The 22,082-nt window shown below is 37.2% G+C and overlaps 2 protein-coding genes across 2 annotated transcripts; both read right to left on the bottom strand.

Moving 5' to 3' along the window:
- Window positions 1-1,293: 1,293 nt before the first annotated feature.
- Window positions 1,294-9,028, bottom strand: LOC119775187 (mucosal pentraxin-like). The gene is made up of 5 exons (XM_038273075.1): window positions 9,008-9,028; window positions 3,242-3,296; window positions 2,800-2,902; window positions 1,906-2,203; window positions 1,294-1,766 (listed from the first exon to the last, which is right to left on the bottom strand). Exons 2-5 carry the CDS (start codon window positions 3,294-3,296, stop codon window positions 1,548-1,550), a joined length of 675 nt encoding a protein of 224 aa, XP_038129003.1. The 5' UTR covers window positions 9,008-9,028; the 3' UTR covers window positions 1,294-1,547.
- A 574-nt stretch (window positions 9,029-9,602) lies between these two features.
- steap4 (STEAP family member 4) lies at window positions 9,603-21,623 on the bottom strand. Its single transcript, XM_038273074.1, has 10 exons — window positions 21,090-21,623; window positions 19,022-19,129; window positions 18,861-18,931; window positions 18,684-18,771; window positions 17,616-17,894; window positions 17,403-17,497; window positions 17,210-17,320; window positions 15,919-15,961; window positions 15,657-15,821; window positions 9,603-10,467 (listed from the first exon to the last, which is right to left on the bottom strand). The coding sequence occupies exons 1-10, from the start codon at window positions 21,288-21,290 to the stop codon at window positions 10,210-10,212; spliced, it is 1,419 nt and encodes a 472-aa protein (XP_038129002.1). The 5' UTR covers window positions 21,291-21,623; the 3' UTR covers window positions 9,603-10,209.
- Between the last annotated feature and the right edge of the window lie 459 nt (window positions 21,624-22,082).

The following is a 22,082-nucleotide window of genomic DNA, read 5'->3' as shown; positions in this document are numbered from 1 at the left end:
TTTTGCTCTAGGTGTCTTGTGGTCAAGTGTGCAAATGATTCTCATGAATTAATTAAGTGATTTTAAACATTCTTATATTTACATTACTTAAGATATAATATTTGTGATGTTTACAAACAACTGAAGGCATATTACGGGGAGTGGTGGCATAGTGGTAAGGGTTTTGCACTTGGATACCAGAGGATTCCCAAGGGGTTCTGAGTCCCAAGCCCCACTCCAACGGGCTGCCACTCTGGGTCCCTGAGCAAAGATCCTGAACCCCCACACTCCTCCCTGGCCACCGCACAATGGCAGCCAACTGCTCCCAAAAGGGATGGGTTAAATGCAGAGGTGAATTTCCGTTGCTTTGTAGTTGTGACAATGCAATGAAAATAAAGTTGAATTGTATTCTTCTACTCTGCATGTATTAGGCTATTTACGTATTAACTGCCACTATAACAGCAATTTCTATATTGATAGAAAGTATATGTTTCTAAGCTGCTGTTGAATGATCTTTACTGGATTCCTGTATCCCTGGATCTGTCTGTTCCTGTTTGGATCTGAACCCCTGGCCAGGTTGCAGACCCCTGGATCTCATAACCGTCCTGTTCTGACCTGTTTGTCTGCCCTGGCTCTGACTCCAGCCTGTTCACTGGGGATGCTGCATCGGTGACAATCTGGTCGGCTCCAGCCGCATAGGCAGTTTATCGGCTGGATTCTGCCTCGCTTTGACAAGATGGACTGAACTGTTAAACCAGGTAAGTGACTCACATGGATAATCATCTTCCATCATATTATTGTGGTCAATTACCTGTGTTTCTCCCTCAACTAGAATGTCAGTGATGGGTGCCCCCCCCCACACCCCCACCACCCCCCACAAACACACCCACACACACAGTTGCCGCAGATCTGAAGGTCCTTGGCTCCGCATTTTCTGTCCAGTTCTGTTAATAAACGTTTTGAACTTCCCCACTGCTTGTCTTGCCAGAATACTGGAACCCATGCTCTAAGCTCCTGACAGGTTTGATTGTTTGGTCTGCAGCAAACATTTCCTTTCTGTTAAGTTTGTTTGGCATTCAAATTGTACTTCTTGGCATCTCATAATGACCATCTGAAAAACTGGGTCTCGGTCTGGTTATTTCATCCAGTGCAGATTTCATTTGGGTATATTTACACCTGCACTAAGATCCAAGATGAGAAAGAAACTCTTGTTTGTTTAAAGCAGAATCAGATGTGCCAAGTGAGAATAAACCCACAATAAACAAGCTAGAAATGTTGCAAGTTCTGATGTGATCAAAAAAGGTAAAGAATCCATAACCAATGTATCTTTTTTTTCTTCTCTTTGCAAGCTTTAATTGAGTAAGGTATTTGTAAGAAAATAATATCATACAAAAATGGTGTCTAAACTAATTCATCAGGATTGAAATCTTGGATTTGATTATTGGGAAAACACAAACAATAATTATTTAAATCAAGCTACAGATCCTTTGTTATGCATTATTTAAAATGGATCATTAATTTTAACAATTCTTTTCTAGCTCAAGCATGTTGTACAACAATTTGATAGTTTACAAACAAACCATTGCTCTGTTCTCTAGCAGAACTTGTCCTATTATCTGGTAATCCATAGCCCTCCAGTTTAGAACATTACCCGGAGTAAAGCTTCTGTAATCCATGTAATTTTGAATCTCACAGGTAGAGAGGACATAGTCCCACATATGGACATCATACATCATTCCAACAAAAGACTGCTTGATGTCGAACCCACCACCATGACTGTCCTGTTCCTGTTAGCAGAGATTTCAGAGTTTTAATAGACAGTAAACAACAACAATAAAGAAGAACTGACTAATATAAAATATGTTTATTTTTACAGCTTGGTATTATTAAGACTTTATTAAATAGGGAGGATGATTGAAACTTTACCTGTCCTAACATGATTATAAGAGACCCCCTGATATTTGACACGGAGCGGGTAAATTTCTTAACTGAAGGTTGTCCGTCCAACCACGGCTGCACCAGCCCAGACACAGGGTCCCATGTGGTGCAGAGAGAGTGCCATGTGTTTCGCTTGTAGTCTTCTACTCCAAATAGTCCTGTTGTATCCATGGTAGAAATTTCAAATTCCTTGTCAGTGCCATCCCAGTAAACCAAAAAGGCATTGGAATAAGTGGGCGTGGCCAAAGAAAAATGGACGTGGCCTCTAATGAGGTCTGTGAAGCATCTGAAGAAATGACAGTTAACATGTGCATTACTCAATAGTATTTCACAAACATAAATGCAAAATTTTCCTATGTGGAATTGTGCAAAAGGATCAACATCTCCTCTTTTCTTGTTTCTAAGTTTGCTTCCAACTTTTTATTAATGATTCATTTTAATAATACATCTATTTTTTCCACCTGTCACAAAGAATACACTTTTTTAAATAATTTCTCTACTTTAATCATGTAAAATTATCACAGATAATATTTGGCATTTAGCGGATGATCACATGAAGGATGCTGTGTGCCTCAGAGCTTATAGGTCTTAGCTTGATTTTTTTTTACATGTTTATTCAACAAATTTCTTTCAGACACTGGTCATCTCCTATAATTTTGTATTTTTCTTCCACCATTAATTTTAAAAATGTCTTTGGCATTTGCCTCACTGTATATGTCATGATCAGACACAAGGACTAAGAAAACGAAAAATGTGAATAATTTTTCAAAAACTTTCCAATTGTCAAGGAATCATATGTTTGAAAGAAAACTACAAATATTTTAGAGGTTGTTAAAATCCCTTTGCACAGTTAAATATTTTAAATATATGTAACTACATTACCTTTGACAGACAGTTACTGAATTAAAGTTTTGCTTTAATGGACTTAATTTCACATGAGCTGTATTTGTTTCACGTGGGAAGATAAACATCTTTCCGGACAGATCTGGTAGAAAGAACAAAGAGTAATAGGATTTTCCTTTTTTTAAGGATATGTTAAAAATATGTTTTTATAAGCTTTGTTTGACACATGAGTAATTTGACTTGCATATTGTAAGAAAAAAAAATATATATATAGATAGATAGATAGATAGATAGATAGATAGATAGATAGATAGATAGATAGATAGATAGATAGATAGATAGATAGATAGATAGATAGATAGAGATAAATATATATGGGAACTCCAAGCTCGAAACTTAAAGCAAGATTTTAGGTAAATCTTAAATAGCTTAGCTATAATTCTTAGATATACTTTTTTATGAGTCATAAAAGTCAATTTACCTTGGGTTGTTGCAGCACATACTATCAGCATTCCCAGTAAGAGCAGCAGCCTCATCTACATAAACAGAAATGCTAAAATTACTAATACTGACAAAAATAAATATACATTTTAATCCCTTTAATAACAACTCCAATACTAATAGGAAAAAAATAAAAAGACCAATGGGTATTTGTAAAATGTATCAACCATTTTCTGTATTCTCCTCAAAGTTGGAAATAGTTGTATTACCTTACAAACTGTGTGAAGACTTTGTTTTGGCTCTGTTAAGTCTAAGCTTTTAAAATGTCTATGTTAGTTGGGGGGGGGGGGGGGGGGGGTTGGACCTGACTATTCTGCTCTCAGGTGGGGAGAAGACACTATGAAAATCCAGTTTTGTTTTTATTTATTTTTAATATATTCTTTTGCAATGTTTTTGTTTCTCATGAGTTATCCCTCCAATTAATTGGTGTCAGGTTATTTAAAATATACTGCTAACATGAACTGAGAGAACTTTAATCATAGCTCAGCTGACAAGTTGCAATGTCTGGGGCCCCTCTTTTGAAGGTGCAAAATGGTTTATTCCGCCCGACAATAACCGTGGATCACAAATGCAAAGTCGGAGCCTCAGATGACCTGGGGGATAAGCACAATTATGTCCTAAGAGCATAAAAAGAGGAATCAAAAGAAAAAAGAGGAAATGGAACCAATGAGGGCAAAGAAGGGAGGGGCAGCTTATCTTTCCCAAAGGATACATAAAGTCTTAAGCTTAACTGGCTGTCAACCAGACTGCTTATGGCTGTGCAGACATTTTTTACATCTAAAAACATATTCCAGGACATTACAACTATTTATTTTTATCTTTAATGGCATCTTGCTTAACTCTTTGTGCTCTATATAAGAAACTGGTAACCAGAAGTTCACTGGAGGAGTAATCCCAAGGGATAAATAAAGTTTAGTCTAAGTATTAGTTGTCAACCTTAACCAGGTTCAGAAACAAATACTGGTGTAGCCACAGCAGCAAGAGGCGACTTACTTAAGTTGATTAAGCTGCTCTGGTGAAGTAACAACAAAGTACCCTGCCTGCTACAGATAATTTAGAGCAATTTAAATGTATTCAAGTAGATGCACAATACAAATTCAAGTGGTAATAATAGAAAAAACATTATTTGCTAAAATAATATTTTGTTATCAGAAATTGATAACCATTTGTATAATTGACTCTTAACCTTCTACAATTGTTCCTGATTAAATAGTTTGGTGTAGGGACCCTACTTGCTTCTTTAGCTAAGCTATTTTTTTTTTATAAGTTAATGGAACTAGAAGCTAGCAGACAAAAATTTACTAATTTCAAAGGAGTCTCTGTTTATATTTTGCAATCATATGCAATAATAAGCATACCAGGAAATACATAAAGCTTATGTCCTATTAGTGTTTAAAATATTATTCAAATCTGTCTTAACCTTTTAAACAGTTGAAACAGCTTAACACATGTTTGCATTGGGTAAGCTACCATTTGGGGGCTATAAGTTTCTGTTGGCTTGTTTTACCAAAGTAAAAAAGTTGCTTTGAGAAAGCAACTTTTTTTTTCACTTTTTAAAATAAATAACTAATGAAATGACTAAGATTATATTACTAAAATGTAGACTACATTTTATATCCACTGAACAGCACTGTAGCTTACGTAGAAAGTGACTTGGATGTTACAGTCGCATGGAAGTAGAACTAACTTAATTTCAACATATCATATTTCATCATATTTTAAGTCTAACTTGCATGTGTCTGAGCCTGCTGATTCAGTGATTTCTCTCCATAAATGCACTCATCAGCCCTTTTTCATACTGCTTCCATATCAAAATTACATTTTACATTTTACATTTTTTTTTTTTTTGTTGTTGTTTGTTTTTTTCTTAAGGACATAACTGTCAGCTGGGGTTTTTGGTTGTCTGTTTTAGTTTCACAGGTTCTCCACTTGAGGGCTTCCTGGAAAATTATGTTAATAAGATGTAAAAAAATTTGTTAATCCTTCCATATAGGGAGAAATTAGTCATTGAATAGACTGATTTTAATCAGTCTATTCAATGACAAATATCACTAAATAAAGGCATCCAAAGTGAACCATTAATGTGGTCTGGATAAGCTCATCAGGAAGGCCGGCTCTGTGATTGGATGCCCTTTGGACTCAGTGCAGGAAGCGGGAAACAAAAGGACCGTAACTAAATTAACATCTCTGTTTTATTATGTTTCCCACCCCATGCATGAAACTGTTGCAGAACCGGAGAGCTCCTTCAGTGACAGACTGCTGGACCCTAAATGCACCAGGGAGCGTTATTACAGATCCCTCCTCCCAGCAGCTGTAAGACTTTATAACCATCACTGTTTTTGCACTGTTTCTGCCTTAGTTAGTTAAATAACTTGCTGGTCATTTTGTACATCTCTGATATTACTGCAGTTGTGATCAGGTGCCGCTTATGTAACCTGAACTACTCCCCTCTGAAGACACACGCATCCAGCGGAGGTTCTAAAAGATGTAACTTCCCGTTTCCTGTTTATAGAGGCTAGATCATGAGCTAACCCTTTCTTTTTTTCAGTTGGACCCGACAAGACCAGAACCAAAACCCCTGGGGCCAGCTAAGTTAACAGGTATTTCAGCCTCATTGCTGTTTAATGCATCCCTAAGTCATTATTTATTCTTCACCATAAAACTGAATAAAACTTTGCTCTTTTGACCACAGTTAACATCTCTGTGTCACATATGTATATTAAAAATTTTCCCTTTTATTTCTTTATATTTGCTTATTTTCAGTAGTGTTTAGTGTCTGCTTAGTTATTAGATATAATACTGTGTGATTGTAGCTAATAAAGGTACCATTGTGTTTTAACTCACAGTCTTTTGTGTTTATTTTACACAGTGGACGATTTATCACTTGGGCTGTATTCACTCTTCTTTCAGTAGCATCCGAATGAACAGAGACACATTCAGTTGGTTGGTGATTAATAACGTTGCTGAAAGCCATAGCCTGAATTACTAAATTGGTGAAAGAACTTAATTTTACCAGCCAGATTCAGGAGTCCAACCTTTTAGGTAAGAGGCTAAAAACCCTGGTCAGTAAACAAATTACAGTTATAATCATTCAACTGATAATAATTAATTGGTCTTGATTTGAATAACGGATTAATAAACTATAACTTCCATTTCTAGTTATTTAATATATTCATAATCTTCTGGTAAACTCTCACAACACTACTATTTTCAAATATCCATTACTGTAAAAATGTCTATAGCTATACATTGGTTATTTGTTCTCCAAGTGCAGAGTATATATAAACACTTTACATGACATAATTTCATTTGTTTATTTTTTAACTCTTTATTATTATATTATTATACACTTTTCTAAGGTGTGACCTTTTTTTTTTTACCATAACCTTTTTGCTGCTTCAAAACACCAACATTTCCCCATTATGGGACAATAAAGGAATTTTCTATTCTATTCTATTATATCCTATTGTATCCTATTTAGAGTTTTCTAACAGGTCAAAAGTCTGATGGCAGTGGGGTAAAAACTGTTACAGAACCTGCTGGACCTGCGGCTGTCATGATCGAAACCCTGATAGCTCATCTAATTGCTCACTTTTCTTACCTGCCGAACCCACCTCTCTCACTAATTATCATTCATCATATAGATCAGCTCCCTCTGCATTATATACTGTTGAGCCCAGCTATCGGGGGCAGATCATTGATGTATGATGTATGTTTGAGTTAGTGTTTTTAAGTTTGACTTATGCCTTGGTCTAGTTTATGTTCTCGGAGACAAGTGGTTAGAGAGGATTGTAAATGTTATGCCCATTCCCATTTCTATCACTTGGTTGTAGAACACTACAGTGAGTTCCCTCCACAGTGAAATATACTCAATGAGGGAAGTGCAAGTGAAGCTTTTCTCCCTAAGAAATGGGACACCACTAGTTGTAAAGTTACATCACAGTAGATGGCAGTAATAAATAGCCTGTACACTTCAGTGATGTGTTCACCTAAGTCATGCATAATCTCAACCTGATTCACAACCTTCTGCATGGACACTCTGCCATACTTAGAACTTTTAACCCAACACATAGATAATATCAAACAACAAATATATTACAAAACGTAAAAAGTCAAGGATAAATAAAGGTATCACAACCATCTCTTAAATAAATAGACAATCATGGTAATATAATTAGCTCTGACAACTTTTTTAAGAAATATCAGTTTCCAAAAAGATACAAGGAATACAAATCAATAATACAGTGCATCCCAAATGGACTCTAAAAATTATTAAAATCATCAGAATTTATTCTAACTGTGATCACCAAATTGTTTCTCAATGGACTGTATTTTCTTGGCACCAAATAAAATAACAAACACATACGCAGCACATCTCAACAATCCAAATACCTCCTACCAAGAGGCAAATTCTACTGGAACTGGAAATTTTTAATAGACTAGAACAAATCATGGTCACTACCTCATCAATACCCCATTAACAATAAAATCTGTGAAATTTATTTCATGATTAGTTATAAAATCTATCCTACAAATAATGAAATAGCTAAATATATTAAAAAAATAAATCAAAATTGTTCCTTCTGCAATATTGAACCTGAAATAACCCCTCACCTATTCTTCACATGTCCTGTAACCACATCCTTAAAAAATGCATGGTTAATTACAAAAATATATTTACATTTGTGCAGTTCCTTTCAACAGCTGGACAGCATTTTTCCTTTCACTGAATGAGTTCTGGGAAGCCACTTCAACCCCAAATCAGCTTCTGACCTGACTCGGTCTGAAGGGATCATTTCAAGGGTTAGAGGGCACTTCCTCCTAGCTCTTAAAATTATTGAGACTAACTAACCTTACATGTGAACGTGCAAAACCATGTGCTAGGTTTCAAAACGAGTGTAAATGAGAGAAATGGGACTGGGCCTTGGTGTCTTGGTGTGTCGTGGCTCCTGTTGTTCTTTTCCTCAAACTGTGCTGGGTTCAGGTGAAGAGTGGAGGAGATGGCTACTCTACTCTTCACCTGAGCCTAAGAGAATAATGGGGGGAGACTGGAGATGATATGTTCTTTAACCAGCCTTTTGAATCATTTAATCACGATGGAAGTCAGTGCAACAGGCTGGTAGTCATTGAATGAGATGACCTGAGGCTTCTTTGGGACCGGAATGATGGAGGCAGGCTTAAAGCATGCTGGCACTATGGCTTGGTCCAGCGAGGTGTTAAAAATGTCTGTGGGGACACCAGCCAGCTGACTTGCTCACTCCTTGTACACCCGCCCAGGTATGTTATCAGGGCCTGGTGTCTTTCTTAGGTTGACTCTCCTTAGAGTCTTCCACACATTATGTGCGTTAAGGCTCCTCTCCCTGATGTGGAAAGGCTTTCACTGCTGGAGTGCTGTTTAGTGCCTCAAACCTTCCAAAGAGGTTGTTTAGTTCATTTAGGAAGTCAGCATCAGGTACACTTGTCATGATTTTGGCACCTTTGCCTGGGTTTTACTAATTTTTTCTTTCATCTGCTTTGCTCCACCCTGCGCTTATTATCTCTCATAAGATCAACTTGTTCCTTCTGCTGTTTAAGCCACTGGTTCCCAGCCATTGCTGCCAGATTATTCAAGCTTTAAACCAGACTTATCTAGCATTCCTTGTGTTTAGTTCTGCCTGTTCCTGACCTGTTTCTGTCCCCGGACTTCTGAGTTTTCACTGCCCATGTTCTGCTCTGTTTTGCCTGTCCCGTGTTTCTGAACTGTTACCTGGATTCCGTATTTTGTTGACCTTGGACCTGTCTCCTGACCACAGCTTGGATGTGCCCTTATGGATCATTCGGCTCTGGCTGATGCAGGTCGCTGCTCCTCTTCTCTCATAGATCTCAGGTACAGGCTAAGTAATAGGCTACAGACTTCGCTCATCTGGACTTTACTCCTTCTTCTGGGCTCAAACTGAACTTTGCCAGAGAATCCAGTGAGCCAGCCTCAGCTGATGAGTAGCCACACATTTATACCATAAAAGCCTTTTTAAGTAATTACTTGTTTGATTTCTGGGTCCTACGTTCTGAGCTTTCTGACAAAACTTATACGACTATAACAAAACCATACTATCCTCTCTTGCCATATATAATGTATACATGAAAAATGCAATAGTATTATGCATAACATTATCTGTATTTAGTCTATATGATGTACATGTCCTTTCTAATATGAGACATGTCCTACCTTGAAAGTCCTACCTGAGGCTTGATGACAGTTTGGACAATAGCAGGGTGGAAATTTTCAGGGAATGTTGGCATTAAATGAGCACATGGTGGACCCATTTAGCAAGCTATGTACTTCTAAACAAGTATATTACAAATTTGAAAGGTATTTATTTTTATTGATATTTCAGTATGACAGGACAGACATGCTAAGCTTGACATCATGCTACACACTTAGTACAATGAATATAATGAAATACAAGACTAAATACTTACCTTTCAATTACATTTTACCCTCCTTCAATAAAAGACAAAATGGTATTTTCTCTCAGTAGAAACATAATAAAGAGGATTTCTTAAAGAGTTAGTTACACCATAATATAACAGGTTGAACTGCAATGTAAGGGAAACATGCAAATGTTTGATATAATTATCAAAATGAAAATGACAAGATTAGTAATACCCTTTTTATGACATAGATTATGGTGGACAATAGACCCATGTAAAAAAAAAAATAAATTCAAATTGTGTAAACACTTGTTACTAACACTGTATTTAGCTGATCACTGAGTTGGGCATGGCCATATTTCATACATCAAATGACAGGAAATATTACAAAATACAGTAAACATATTTTAAATGACTTGTCATCTATTTTCGTGCACTAAAATACCTTGTATTAAATCATTAGTGGTTGAATTACATTTAATATGTTTTTAAAAAACAATGTATGTTTTCCTTAGTCTGGGAAAGCTTGTGACAATCCTATGTTAACAGTGACTTCTTGCCATCATTCTCAGGATCTGTTTTCTCCCAGCCCTGTCGAATGCGAGTGAGACTTTTATCCACACAAGGGAGAATAAGAAGCAGCTTGAGCACCAACACAAGAGTGGGCACCACCAAACAGAGCATGTAGCCAGGCGGAGTGTACCATTTGTAGGACGATATGCGAAGGAATTTGTCCCAACCGTACAGGTAAGTATGAAATGTGCAGAATAGCAATGTCAGGTATCCCAACTTGGACTGGAAAACAAAACAAAAAAAAAACAAGGTAAGGTCATAATCTTGGCACAAATATAGAAAATGTTATATTTTCCACTCATGTTTTTCTATCCTGGGACACATTTTGATTTTGAATGATCTAAAAGCCATAATCGAGTGAAACAAATGATGGAAACAATGCTTGCAGTTATTTATTAAAAAGCTTGTTTATTTGTTTCTTATTTAAAGAATTATCTATTTTTTTATTTTACCTAACAGTCGTTTCTCCTTTTGAACCCAGTTTCTTGAGTATGTATATAACTCTGAGACATAATTGTTAACTCTATACTGGTTACATGCAATTACATTTAATTATTTCACTCTTTATTTATTCTTTTCATGGTGTCTGTGCACCACGCTCATCATGAAATTATTGAAACTGTTAACTTTCCCCATCAAATTCAGTTGGCAGAAATAGGGCCACTTCCATAGAAAGCCTGACTTCGGATTGGCGGCTTTTCACTCAACCAGACTAGACTACTGACATTTTTTTTTTGACTCCAGTCAAAAGTATCACTGAAAATGGTGGAATAACTTCAAAAGCATGTTGCAATGTACCTTATATTCCCAGTGGGTGAGCAACCCCAGTCTCTGTATCTCTGGTTTGGTCTGCAGTATAAAGAATAAGCTCATGAGAGAACATGCTCTGGTCTGGTGTGGTGATTGGTGTTGCTACTGACTTCAGAATTGGTTGTAGATCGGTCCACTGACTAACACCAGGTTCAAATTTAATTCAGTTCTAATCAAACATACTTCATTAATCCAAAATGGAAATGATGTTTTCTCATAGTATTTTAAAAGACCAAACTCTAGACATAGAAGCTGGAACGGCTCACCCAATGTGCTGTGAATACTTTTTTCCCCTTTAACTCTTCATACCTGTTAACTGCAGAAGACAAACTTTCTAGTAGCAAATGGCATATAGAAAAAAAAATCTATCCCTTTGTATTTAAACCATTAATTCCCAGGAAGTGGAACAATTGTAATTACATGCTCCCAAGAACTGTGATTAATCAGTTAATAAAATGGGCAGGAACTGTACTACAGATTTTAAGGTTGTTATTCTTAACCTCAGGGTCTAGGTTAAGAACAGGAATAATAAGGTGACCTTTACTGAGAGATATGCAACAACATCTGAGTTTTCCACTGATAATCCTGCATGTGTCCCTGGAGATTACAGGTGCTGGTCATAAAATTAGAATATCATGAAAAAGTAGATTGATTTCAGTAATTCCATTTAAAAAGTGAAACTTGTATATTATATTCATACATTACATACAAACTCATATATTTCATATGTTTATTTTGTTTAATTTTGATGATTACAAATGACAACAAATGAAAATCTCAAATTCATCATATCAGAAAATTAGAATATTACTGAAGACCAATAAAAACAAAGGATTTATAGAAATGTTGGCCAACTGAAAAGTATGAACATGAAAAGTATGAGCATGTACAGCACTCAGTATTTAGTTGGGCCTCCTTTGGCCTGTATTACTGCAGCAATGCGGCGTGGCATGGAGTCGATCAGTCTGTGGCACTGCTCAGGTGTTATGATAGCCCAGGTTGCTCTAATAGTGGCTTTTAGCTCTTCTGAATTGTTGGGTCTGGTGTATTGCATCTTCTTCTTCACAATACCCCATAGATTTTCTATGGGGTTAAGGTCAGGAGAGTTTGCTGGCCAATTAAGAACAGGGATACCATGGTCCTTCAACCAGGTACTGGTAGCTTTGGCACTGTGTGCAGGTGCCAAGTCCTGTTGGAAAATGAAATCTGCATCTCCAAAAAGTTGGTCAGCTGCAGGAAGCATGAAGTGCTCTAAAACTTCCTGGTATGTGGCTGCGTTGACCCTGGACCTCAGAAAACACAATGGACCAACACCAGCAGATGACATGGCACCCCAAACCATCACTGACTGTGGAAACTTTACACTGGACTTCAAGCAACGTGGATGAAGTGCCTCTCTTCTTTTCCTCCAGACTCTGGGACCTTGATTTCCAAAGGAAATGCAAAATTTACTTTCATCAGAGAACATGACTTTGGACCACTCACCAGCAGTCCAGTCCTGTTTCTCTTTAGCCCAGGCAAGACGCTTCTGACGCTGTCTGTGGTTCAAGAGTGGCTTGACACAAGGAATGCGACAGCAGAAACCCATGTCTTTCATACGTCTGTGTGTGGTGGTTCTTGAAGCACTCACTCCAGCTGCAGTCCACTCTTTGTGAATCTCCCCCACATTTTTGAAGGGGTTTTGTTTCACAATCCTCTCCAGGGTGCGGTTATCTCTCTTGCTTGTACACTTTTTTCGACCACATCTTTTCCTTCCCTTCGCCTCTCTATTAATGTGCTTGGACACTGAGCTCTGTGAACAGCCAGCCTCTTTAGCGATGACCTTTTGTGTCTTGCCCTCCTTGTGCAAGGTGTCGATGGTCGTCTTTTGGACAACTGTCAAGTCAGCAGTCTTCCCCATGATTGTGTAGCCTATAGAACTAGACTGAAAGACCATTTAAAGGCTTTTGCAGGTGGTTTGAGTTAATTAGCTGATTAGAGTGTGGCACCAGGGGCCATCAATTTTGAACCTTTTCACAATATTCTAATTTTCTGATATGATGAATTTGAGATTTTCATTTGTTGTCATTTGTAATCATCAAAATTAAACAAAATAAACATCTGAAATATATGAGTTTGTATGTAATGTATGAATATAATATACAAGTTTCACTTTTTAAATGGAATTACTGAAATCAATCTACTTTTTCATGATATTCTAATTTTATGACCAGCACCTGTATAATGAAGAATGATCTGCACAACCAAAACTTTAGGACTGTAGCTCAGGATAATGTATGCTCCTAAATTATGTTTTATGAATAACTTAACATTTAGAGTTGCCCTAATTTGAGCTGAAGTTAAGGAGTAGGGCGGAGTGAGAAAATGAGCTTGATGTGACCCAGATACATTTATGAATGAGTTTGTTCCCTGCACTTTGGTTGTGTTTTTTCGTAATGGTCAGCATAGGAAGAAATGTAAACATCCAACAGAGGAGATGAGAAAAGGAAGAAGGAAAATAAGTCTAACATACTGAAAAGTTATCCAAATTTCATCCAGCAGAAGATTAGAAACAGATGCCTCAATGATACAACAACTTTTTATCTGGGCTGAAGCACCATCCCCATCAGCCACAGTTTAGGACTTAGTCAGCACTCCTGCCTGCATTCATACTTTAAGGATCAGTGTTTCTACCTGTGAGTTCCACACTGAATACACAACTGAATTAAATATTTTGTGGAACAAATGCAAAATACCTTCTCATAATTGGACACAAAATGAAACAGATACTTTATACATTTTTGTGTTCAGTTTAACAATTCAAGTTCTATTTAAATTATCAGCGAACTGAAGGGATATTTTATGAGAACAACACAGAAAACATGTAATAGAGGCTGTGCAGCTGACGTCAGCCACTAACTTGACACCTGGGACTTCTCCTTGGACACCAAAAACAAACCACACATACGTATAATGTGACCAGTGGTTATTGCAATTTTGATGCTCTATAAAGTGACCTATAATTAATATTTAAAAGAGGCTGCCCTATTATGCAACACAAATGTTTCAAAAGTACAGTGCAGTGAAAAAAAAATGTGCCCTCTTAAACATTTAAAACATTGTTTTAGATCAGGGATTCCCAAAGTGTGGTGCTTGCACCCCCCTGGATGCGTGAGTTGCCACTAGGGGTTTGCGAGATGTAAAATCTGATTGCGGTCTGATTATTACTTAATTAAATTTTTTACCTCACACAATATAGATGTGTGATGAAACATTTGTTTTGTAAAAACTATTAAATTCAAACTGTAATTTTGATAAGTACATTTATTCACAGAAAAAAAAAATTATTTAATCAGAAAAAGTATTTTCGTATGCATCATTTTAAGTTGCATTATAGAGAAAGTTCTCCTTCTACGCATTGTAGTACGCAGCTAATCTTTGGCCCCTTGAACAAACAAACAGCACTGCCCATAGTGCTGTGACTCTGATCCAGCTATATAAATGTGCAAATCATGCCCGCGCTGCTACTGCTGGAGGGAAAATCGAGGTACACACTATTTCAGGACTATGCTCATACACATAGCAAAAGACTTTTCATAGGATAATATGATTCACATAGTCGAAGTTCATTTTGCAGATGCAGTTTTTAGCAAATATTCAGACCGGAACAGGGAAATGGGCAATTGGTGGGCGTGGGGGATGAGGGGAGCTGAAGTATGTTGCTATGGACATGTCTGCCCACCAAATGCAACTGCTGTGAAATAAATAGGAAATAACTTTTTATTTATATGATTTATAACAGCTTTCTCAAGACCACGGCTCTGTCTGTGTTATGCCTCTACCAAGGTTCTTTCTCTCTCTCTCTCTATCTCTCTCTCTTTATCATAATTGCAAATTAATCAAATTAAACTTCTTAATGTTTATATTTTGAGGTGTAAATTGTGTGTCAGCTGTAGATTGAGAAGCAGTTACATGAAATAAGCAAAATGAGAACACACACAGAGGTACATTGTCTGAGTTTAGTCCGTGAATCCAAGTTTTGTAAGTTTTAAGGTTTTATTTGGAGGTTTGACAGATCTCCAAGAGGGTTTCTCTTTTTTTTTCACTACACCTAAAAAATTCCATAACATGTGTAATGATGAAAGGGTTTTGTTATTTTAACTGCATTTTTTTTTTGTTATGATCTGTGTCTGATTATTTGAGCATTGGCTAAAAAAGAACATTGTGTGGTTTAAGAAGCATTATTTTTTAAAGGTGTAGGGAATTGGGGGTTGCATCAAACTGATTGGGACACAGAAGTGGGGCATGGCTGAAAAAGTTTTGCAACTGCTGTTTTATATCATCGAAATACATTTTACCACCCCAGGTAACTGGTGAAAATATGTTTTTTAAAAATTCACATGATGATTTGATTTTTTTAATGGAATAATTATCTATATCAAGCTGACACTTCATGAAAAGTAATTGCCCTCTGTCAACAAAGTACCTTAGTAAAATAGTAGTGGAGAAGATTGTTTAATGAAAATGTGGGGTCCAAAATTAATGTGTATGTGGTTCAAGAATCTGAAACCCATAGAGAAAAATGTATTCCATATATAAAAAATAAACAGAGCAATTTCCACCTGAATGAAGCTGAACTCTCTCCAGCTGAGAGCATTGCTGACAGAAGGGAGAGAGGAAATTCCCAAAAGGAGATACAAGCCAAATCCCAGAATCCCAATGGAGTAGTATGAGTCAGTTCTCCAGGCCATGGTTGTGTCAAATGGAGATGTTTTGTTGTCCTTGATCTTAAAGTAAATGCAAAGAAAATTTTGCTATAAATTGCTTGACCTCTAACAGAAAAAAAACAAGTAAATATCCAAAGTTAGAAATGCTTTATGTTACCTGCGAGATGGTATTTTGTGCAAGTCTAAATCTTACATAATATCTGGAAACAAAAGAAAACATTTTCAATACAAAGCTTCTCCTAAAAAAATATTTAAACCCAAAATAGTGTCTTTCAAATACAGTACTTATCCAAACATATTGTGAAAGTAATTGTGTGTTAAAAATCAAGCATTAATTGCAAAGATGTTGTAACAAGCTTTTTCTCTCTTGTTTGAACATTTTTTAGTTTTTTCTTTTACCTTAGTTGAACATTTGTTGTCCACATGGTATGTTAGATTGACAATTAAGGACGTAATGCTATGTTCAAACAGAATGCAATTTGAGGAACAGAAGCAGCCAGTTTAAGCAAAGTCTATGGTTGATGCTCATCAAGGCGCTTCAAAAGGTCTTGCAGCATCTCAAGCAACAGTGGCAGTGCCTCATGAGCTGATGTGGGAGCTGGTAGGGAGATGGACACAGTGCTGCTGGTGCAGAGCTTTCAGTATATAGCCAGCAAAAATGAACAAGAAAAAAAAAAAATAAGTATATATATATATATATACATACATAAAATGGGATAAAACTCTACTCAGTTTACATGGAAGGCAGGGAACATAAATGTACAAAGAAAAGTGAGTGCTATGATTACTCTACCGCAACAGTTTATTAATGCATAAATTGCCTAAACCTACTAGCAGATTATATTCCCTTTTATTATTCTTTTACCTGCAGTTTCTTCAATATACCTAAAATATGCTAACATCTATTTCCTGCTGCCGCAAATAGTAGGGGAAAATCCTTAAGAGGTGCCAGCTCCAGGCTGCTGTAAGGGTCTGGGAGGCTCTGACAGCGAAATAATATTTTGAGGCAGGATTGTAAACTTTAGGTGTATATTAAAAACCTATTAAAACTACTTTTTACCAACTTATCACAGCAATTACAGCCTAACAAACCACTCTGTCACTGAAAAGAGCGAGCAGCACAAGCATCAGATGCATTAGTACTCACTTTTCCTGACGTTCATCAAGAGCATCTTTGATGCTTGTGAGGCTCATCTGACTTTAATGTGCACAAGCATCAAAGAGGAAGCAGCAGACACTTATTTTCTGCTCAAACTGCATTCTGTGTGAACGTAGCAAAAATAAGTTGTATGTTTTGGGAGCTACTATTAAAATATCCAAAACAGATTTTGGCCAGTTTTAGAGATGGATGAAACCTCTTGAAATAAAATGTACTGAAAAGCTAACTAATTACAAGGACTTTCTAATTTACTTAACTGGGAGATGTTTCCAGCATCACTGTTACTCACCTTATGGGGATGATTAGGGTATACAGCACATGTAGGGAAGCAAGTGCTAGAGCTATCAGACCCAGCTGTTTCCTGCACAACATCCAGCGATCCAACCAATCAGGGAAACGCCTAAAACAAATATTTTGGCGTTATTACATAAGCTGTCTCTCGTTGTAGTGGGTTTATATGTTGGCCAGTGTCTTTTACTGACTTGTATTTTGTTCCTCTGTAGAGCTGAAGGAAGCCAGCTATGACTCCAGGTAGATAACAGAGGGCCAGCAAAATTAGAGATACGATTGGAAACACCTTAAAAAAGGAGGATAATTTAAATAGAAAAAAATATATATAGTTCAGCTGTAACAGATCACACATGGAGGGACATGATCGAAACATAAAGTGTTCATTTTCTAATGTCTGTCTTCACCTTGTTGGCCAGAGACACCATGATTCTGAAGGAATTGTCTTTCTTCTGGTCAACATACGTATAGATGACATCTCTGATGAGAAGATAGAAGAAGAAGAAGGCAGTAAGCCCAATGGTGAGGCGCATGGGCATTCTCCACTCAGGGAACAGCTGCAGGGGGAAGTCCTCCAGCTCTCTAGCTGCACAGAGAGACCCTCTATCCAGAACAGTGAAGCCCAGTTTGGTGGCAATCTCTGCAACCGCCTGCTTAGCCTCAGGACTGTTTCCACACAGGTACACCTGGAACATGAAAAGGTTCTTACAGCTCTGAACATCTCTTATGTTGAGCATAGTGTTCAGCTTTGTTAATTCAATATTTATGTATTTATGCATGTGTAGACAGTGATGAAAGGATGTGGTTGACTCTGGAGAAATGCACATAAAAGCGCTCAAAGACAGCATGAGTTTTGGTATAAAATACTAAATTTAGTCAAAAAAAGCAGGTATAAAATAACAATGCTCAGTCAACACCTTTGTAATGTTGCTGATAGAGCTTCAAATACAAAACACCCAAATGCATAAACTTGCACACTTTTGTGTGGTCCTCGGAGACCTAACAAGCAGATCAAAACAAAGCAGAAAAATCCACATGTGCTGCAGCTTTGCACTACAGAGAGAGAGGAAAACACGTGATGCTGGGTTTAGATCTAAGAAAAGATGAGTTCATTGATTCAAAGACAACAGAGATGGATTTCACAGCAAATGAATAAGACTGAATACCTATATTTAAATTATGTCTCTTAAATTTGGTCTGATGAATGGTTCAAAGTGAGTGATTAAGATTTAGACAGAAATTCTTCCCTAGTAGCACCAACTGTGCCAATACATCAGAGAAATAAAAAAAAAAAAAGCTTGTTTTCCCTCTGATGGAATAAAAAAAAATCTGTCAAACAAAGGAGTTCCTAAAATTGAAATAGAAGATCACAACAGAAAAAGAGGAATAAGGAATTTTTGATGAGCTGAGAAGAAAAACACTGGGTATATTTTTCTCTCAAAGAAACATGTTGACATCACAAATAGATCCACTACCTGTCTGTTGGCATCTGAAGGTCCGTTCTGAAGAGCCCAGGCTGACAAGGTGTTAAATGCCTTCACCACATGGGCCCCGGGGACTAACCTAGACAGTAAATAACAAACATCATGCTTTGCCAGCCACTGAAAACCCTTACCACATCTAAAAGACAAGATCATCTAAAAATTTCTCACCTCTGCAGATACTCAGCATTGGCCTCTGGGTACATATTCTTCTTCAGATTGTTGCTGACGTCCACCAGCACCTTCCAGGCAATGAATGTCAGTGCAATGGTTAAAAAGTTAGAAAATAACACAGATGACACACAACACTGTGCAACTGCATAGTAAGGTACCTTCCCCCTGAGTTGAGGTGCAAGTGTCCCCAGAAAGTCATAATGTTCTCTGTGAACACAAACAAAGACCAGGCTGGTTGACTGAGCGGCTATCTCATGGCTCTGCACCTGTTTAAGTCAGACACACAACACTATTAGCGTACATAGAAATCACATAAACAGGGTGATGCTTTTGTTACCATTAGTGATGCCTTTAGTTACAACAAGCTAAATTTGATAATTACCTTCAAACAAAATACAGTTTTTCTTAAAAAAAAAAAAAAAAAAATGTGAAGACAGCTGGAGAATATTTTAGAATGAAGAGGAAAGTGATCCATGCATAACTATCAAAGGCTACAGTTCGGTAAAACAATGTTTTTTTCCTTTATAGATTTCTCCCACTATTAATTTTTTTGCCAAACCTTAACATTTTGGCTATTAAAAGAAATTAAATCACACTATCGATAATTATAGCAACTTTAAAAAAGCCCTTTTGATGATTTGGGGGTTTAAAAAATATCTGAACCAATATGTGGGAACAGAATATCAATACCCGACCTGTTTTATTAAACCATCAGCTGTGGTTAACTGTATTTGTTAGAATGTTCAATTTCCCATTCCCAACCTACATTCGATACCTGACAGACCTTTAGATTTCAATCTCCACTTAAAAAGAGTCTTACTGAGAATTGGAATTAGACAGACAGATGTCAAAAAGCAACACATCTTATCCAAAACCACAAACAAAGATTGGTGACAAAGCATGGAAGGGGCTATCTGTAAGCATCCATTTGAACAGAATTTCCTCCACTTTTCCTAGGCAGTAAATATGGTTGCTACAGGATACACATCAGAATTTTTTTCACAGCAAGTGTATAAGTTATTTCTAATTACGACTGAAATATTATTCAGAAATAATGTAGTAGTTAGACTTTTAGTGTAAAGGAAAATCTGGAAATCTGAATCCTGGCTTGGCATTCTGATTAGCTGTGACATAGTGTTGGAGGGGAATGTATGCTGGACTGCTGCCGCCAGTTATATTATGTTCAACATCTATATGTGATACACTTGGGCCTGTCTTTTAGTGGTTACTGTACATATGTCTCATCCCTATAACTGTTGGTTCAGCTGTATGTGTTTTACCTTCTATGCTTGACTATTGGCTCAAAGTTTATCTGCTTACCTCTGTTTTTCGTTTAGATTGCACCATCAAAGGAGGTACTACTGATATTAACCTCTTACTTTTCTTGCATAGAAAGTGTTCCCATATCATACTCTCCTATATACAGTAGCTGACACTGGACCTGGTTATACTAGAGATTGCAATCTTCAAAAAGGGCAGTTTTCCTCTCCACTGTCACTACATGCATGCTCAGTATGATGGATTGCTGAAAAGTCAACAAACTGGTGCAAGTGACTGTCCACTAGCCACATCCTCATAAAGAAGGAGTGAATTCCCAAAGTCAATGATTCCTTTTCCTTAGATGGAAGACTTTTTAACCAATCTGTCTGTAATATTTGACCAAATTGACTTAAAATACTCTCAGATGACATGTGTTATGAACTGGCACTATGTAAATAAGGTGAATTGAAATGAATAATGACAAAATCTAGCATCTGGATTTAAGTTAATATGTGAGTGCTAAGAGAAAGAAATTTTCAAATATGTCAGATTTGACCCATAGAGTAAATGTAGCCTAAGGATAAAATTATAACTGGAGGACAAACATTTTCCTCATCAGGTTGAGATGAAGAACAAGACGCTGATAATGCACAGTGATTAAACAAAGGGGTACACACTGGGAGGATTTAAATGGGAACCAATCACATTCTAGGCACATCACAGTTTGTCAAGGTAAGATGTTGCATGAAAGACAAGAAAAGTCTGCAGTAGAACTTAACCATGTGTTATCTGGACCATTACTGGACTACACAGAAATAATCAGTAACATTGTTCAGTTTTTAAACAGACAGAACAAACTTATTACTTTAAATTTTATCATCTGCACCTTGTAATCACCACCAACAAAACCTCATCAAACTGTTAAAAACATTTTCATCACTCTACACGAAACATTATAACATGTACCTGAGCTCCTGAGGGAATTGGGCCGCAGCTGTGTGGTCTCCGGCTGCCATACACCAACCTGTAGCCAGACTGCAGTAGACGTTGACCCAGAGAGCGCCCCAAGTCCCCTGTCCCAAAGATACACACTTCTTCCTCCTTAAGGGTGGCTGGAGCACTCACAGGGTACAGTGACACGCTCTCTTGTTTTACCTCTTCAGACATCCTGTTCTGCCTGTCCGCCGACGTCAAAGAATTGGATACAAATAATAAGTCTTGTGGATTTGACAGGATGACTTGCTCCTACATGTGGTTCTTCTCCCAGGGCCACGGCAGCTAGACTGAGCTCTGCCTTTATTAAAGGTAAATGTATCTCGCTTAATTTGCCTTAGAATTGCCAGCCTGTCCTGTTTGCCATGGAAAACTCTGCTGTCTGTTGTGCTAACTCACTGCAAGAGCTGAACTTTCAGTCTTAAGGCAGTATTTATTATGTCCCACCCCCTTCAGTTCAGAATTGGCTCTCTCTACAGCTTGTCTAAACTGGGAAACTCCGTGGCAAAAGGTAGGAAGCATTTGTGCAAGTCCTGGCATACAGTATGCTTTCTTAGTGTAACTCTGTTTCCTGCTCTGTGTTTGTGTGATTATTTGGCAAAACCTCTGGGAAGATTCCTGTGTTCCCCGTTTCTGGGAAATGAGCAGGTCTTCTGTGACATATTATGCAACATTGGAAATAACACTCTAATATCCAACAGCCTGCACAGCTGGCCAGCTATTTTCCAGTTTTGCTAAATCACTGTTATACATCCCTCTTGTTTAGATGGTATAAATCAACCCTACATGTGGTTGAAAGAACACTTTGGAGATGTTTATTTTTCTGTTTGTAAAAGTGAAGTATGAGTGAATCAAAGCTCAAAACATGCTTAAATCTTAAAGCAAGTTTAGCTCTGTTATTCATGTATGTATCGCCTTTCATCCCTGGCTGTAAATCAGTAACACTGAGCTCTTCAAAAACATACA

The sequence above is a fragment of the Cyprinodon tularosa genome, unplaced genomic scaffold (genome assembly GCF_016077235.1).
Source record: "Cyprinodon tularosa strain WSP-4 unplaced genomic scaffold, ASM1607723v1 ctg854, whole genome shotgun sequence".
Lineage (NCBI taxonomy): Eukaryota > Metazoa > Chordata > Actinopteri > Cyprinodontiformes > Cyprinodontidae > Cyprinodon > Cyprinodon tularosa.
Note: the sequence above shows the minus strand (reverse complement) of the source record. Positions and strands in the feature narration are given on the sequence as shown.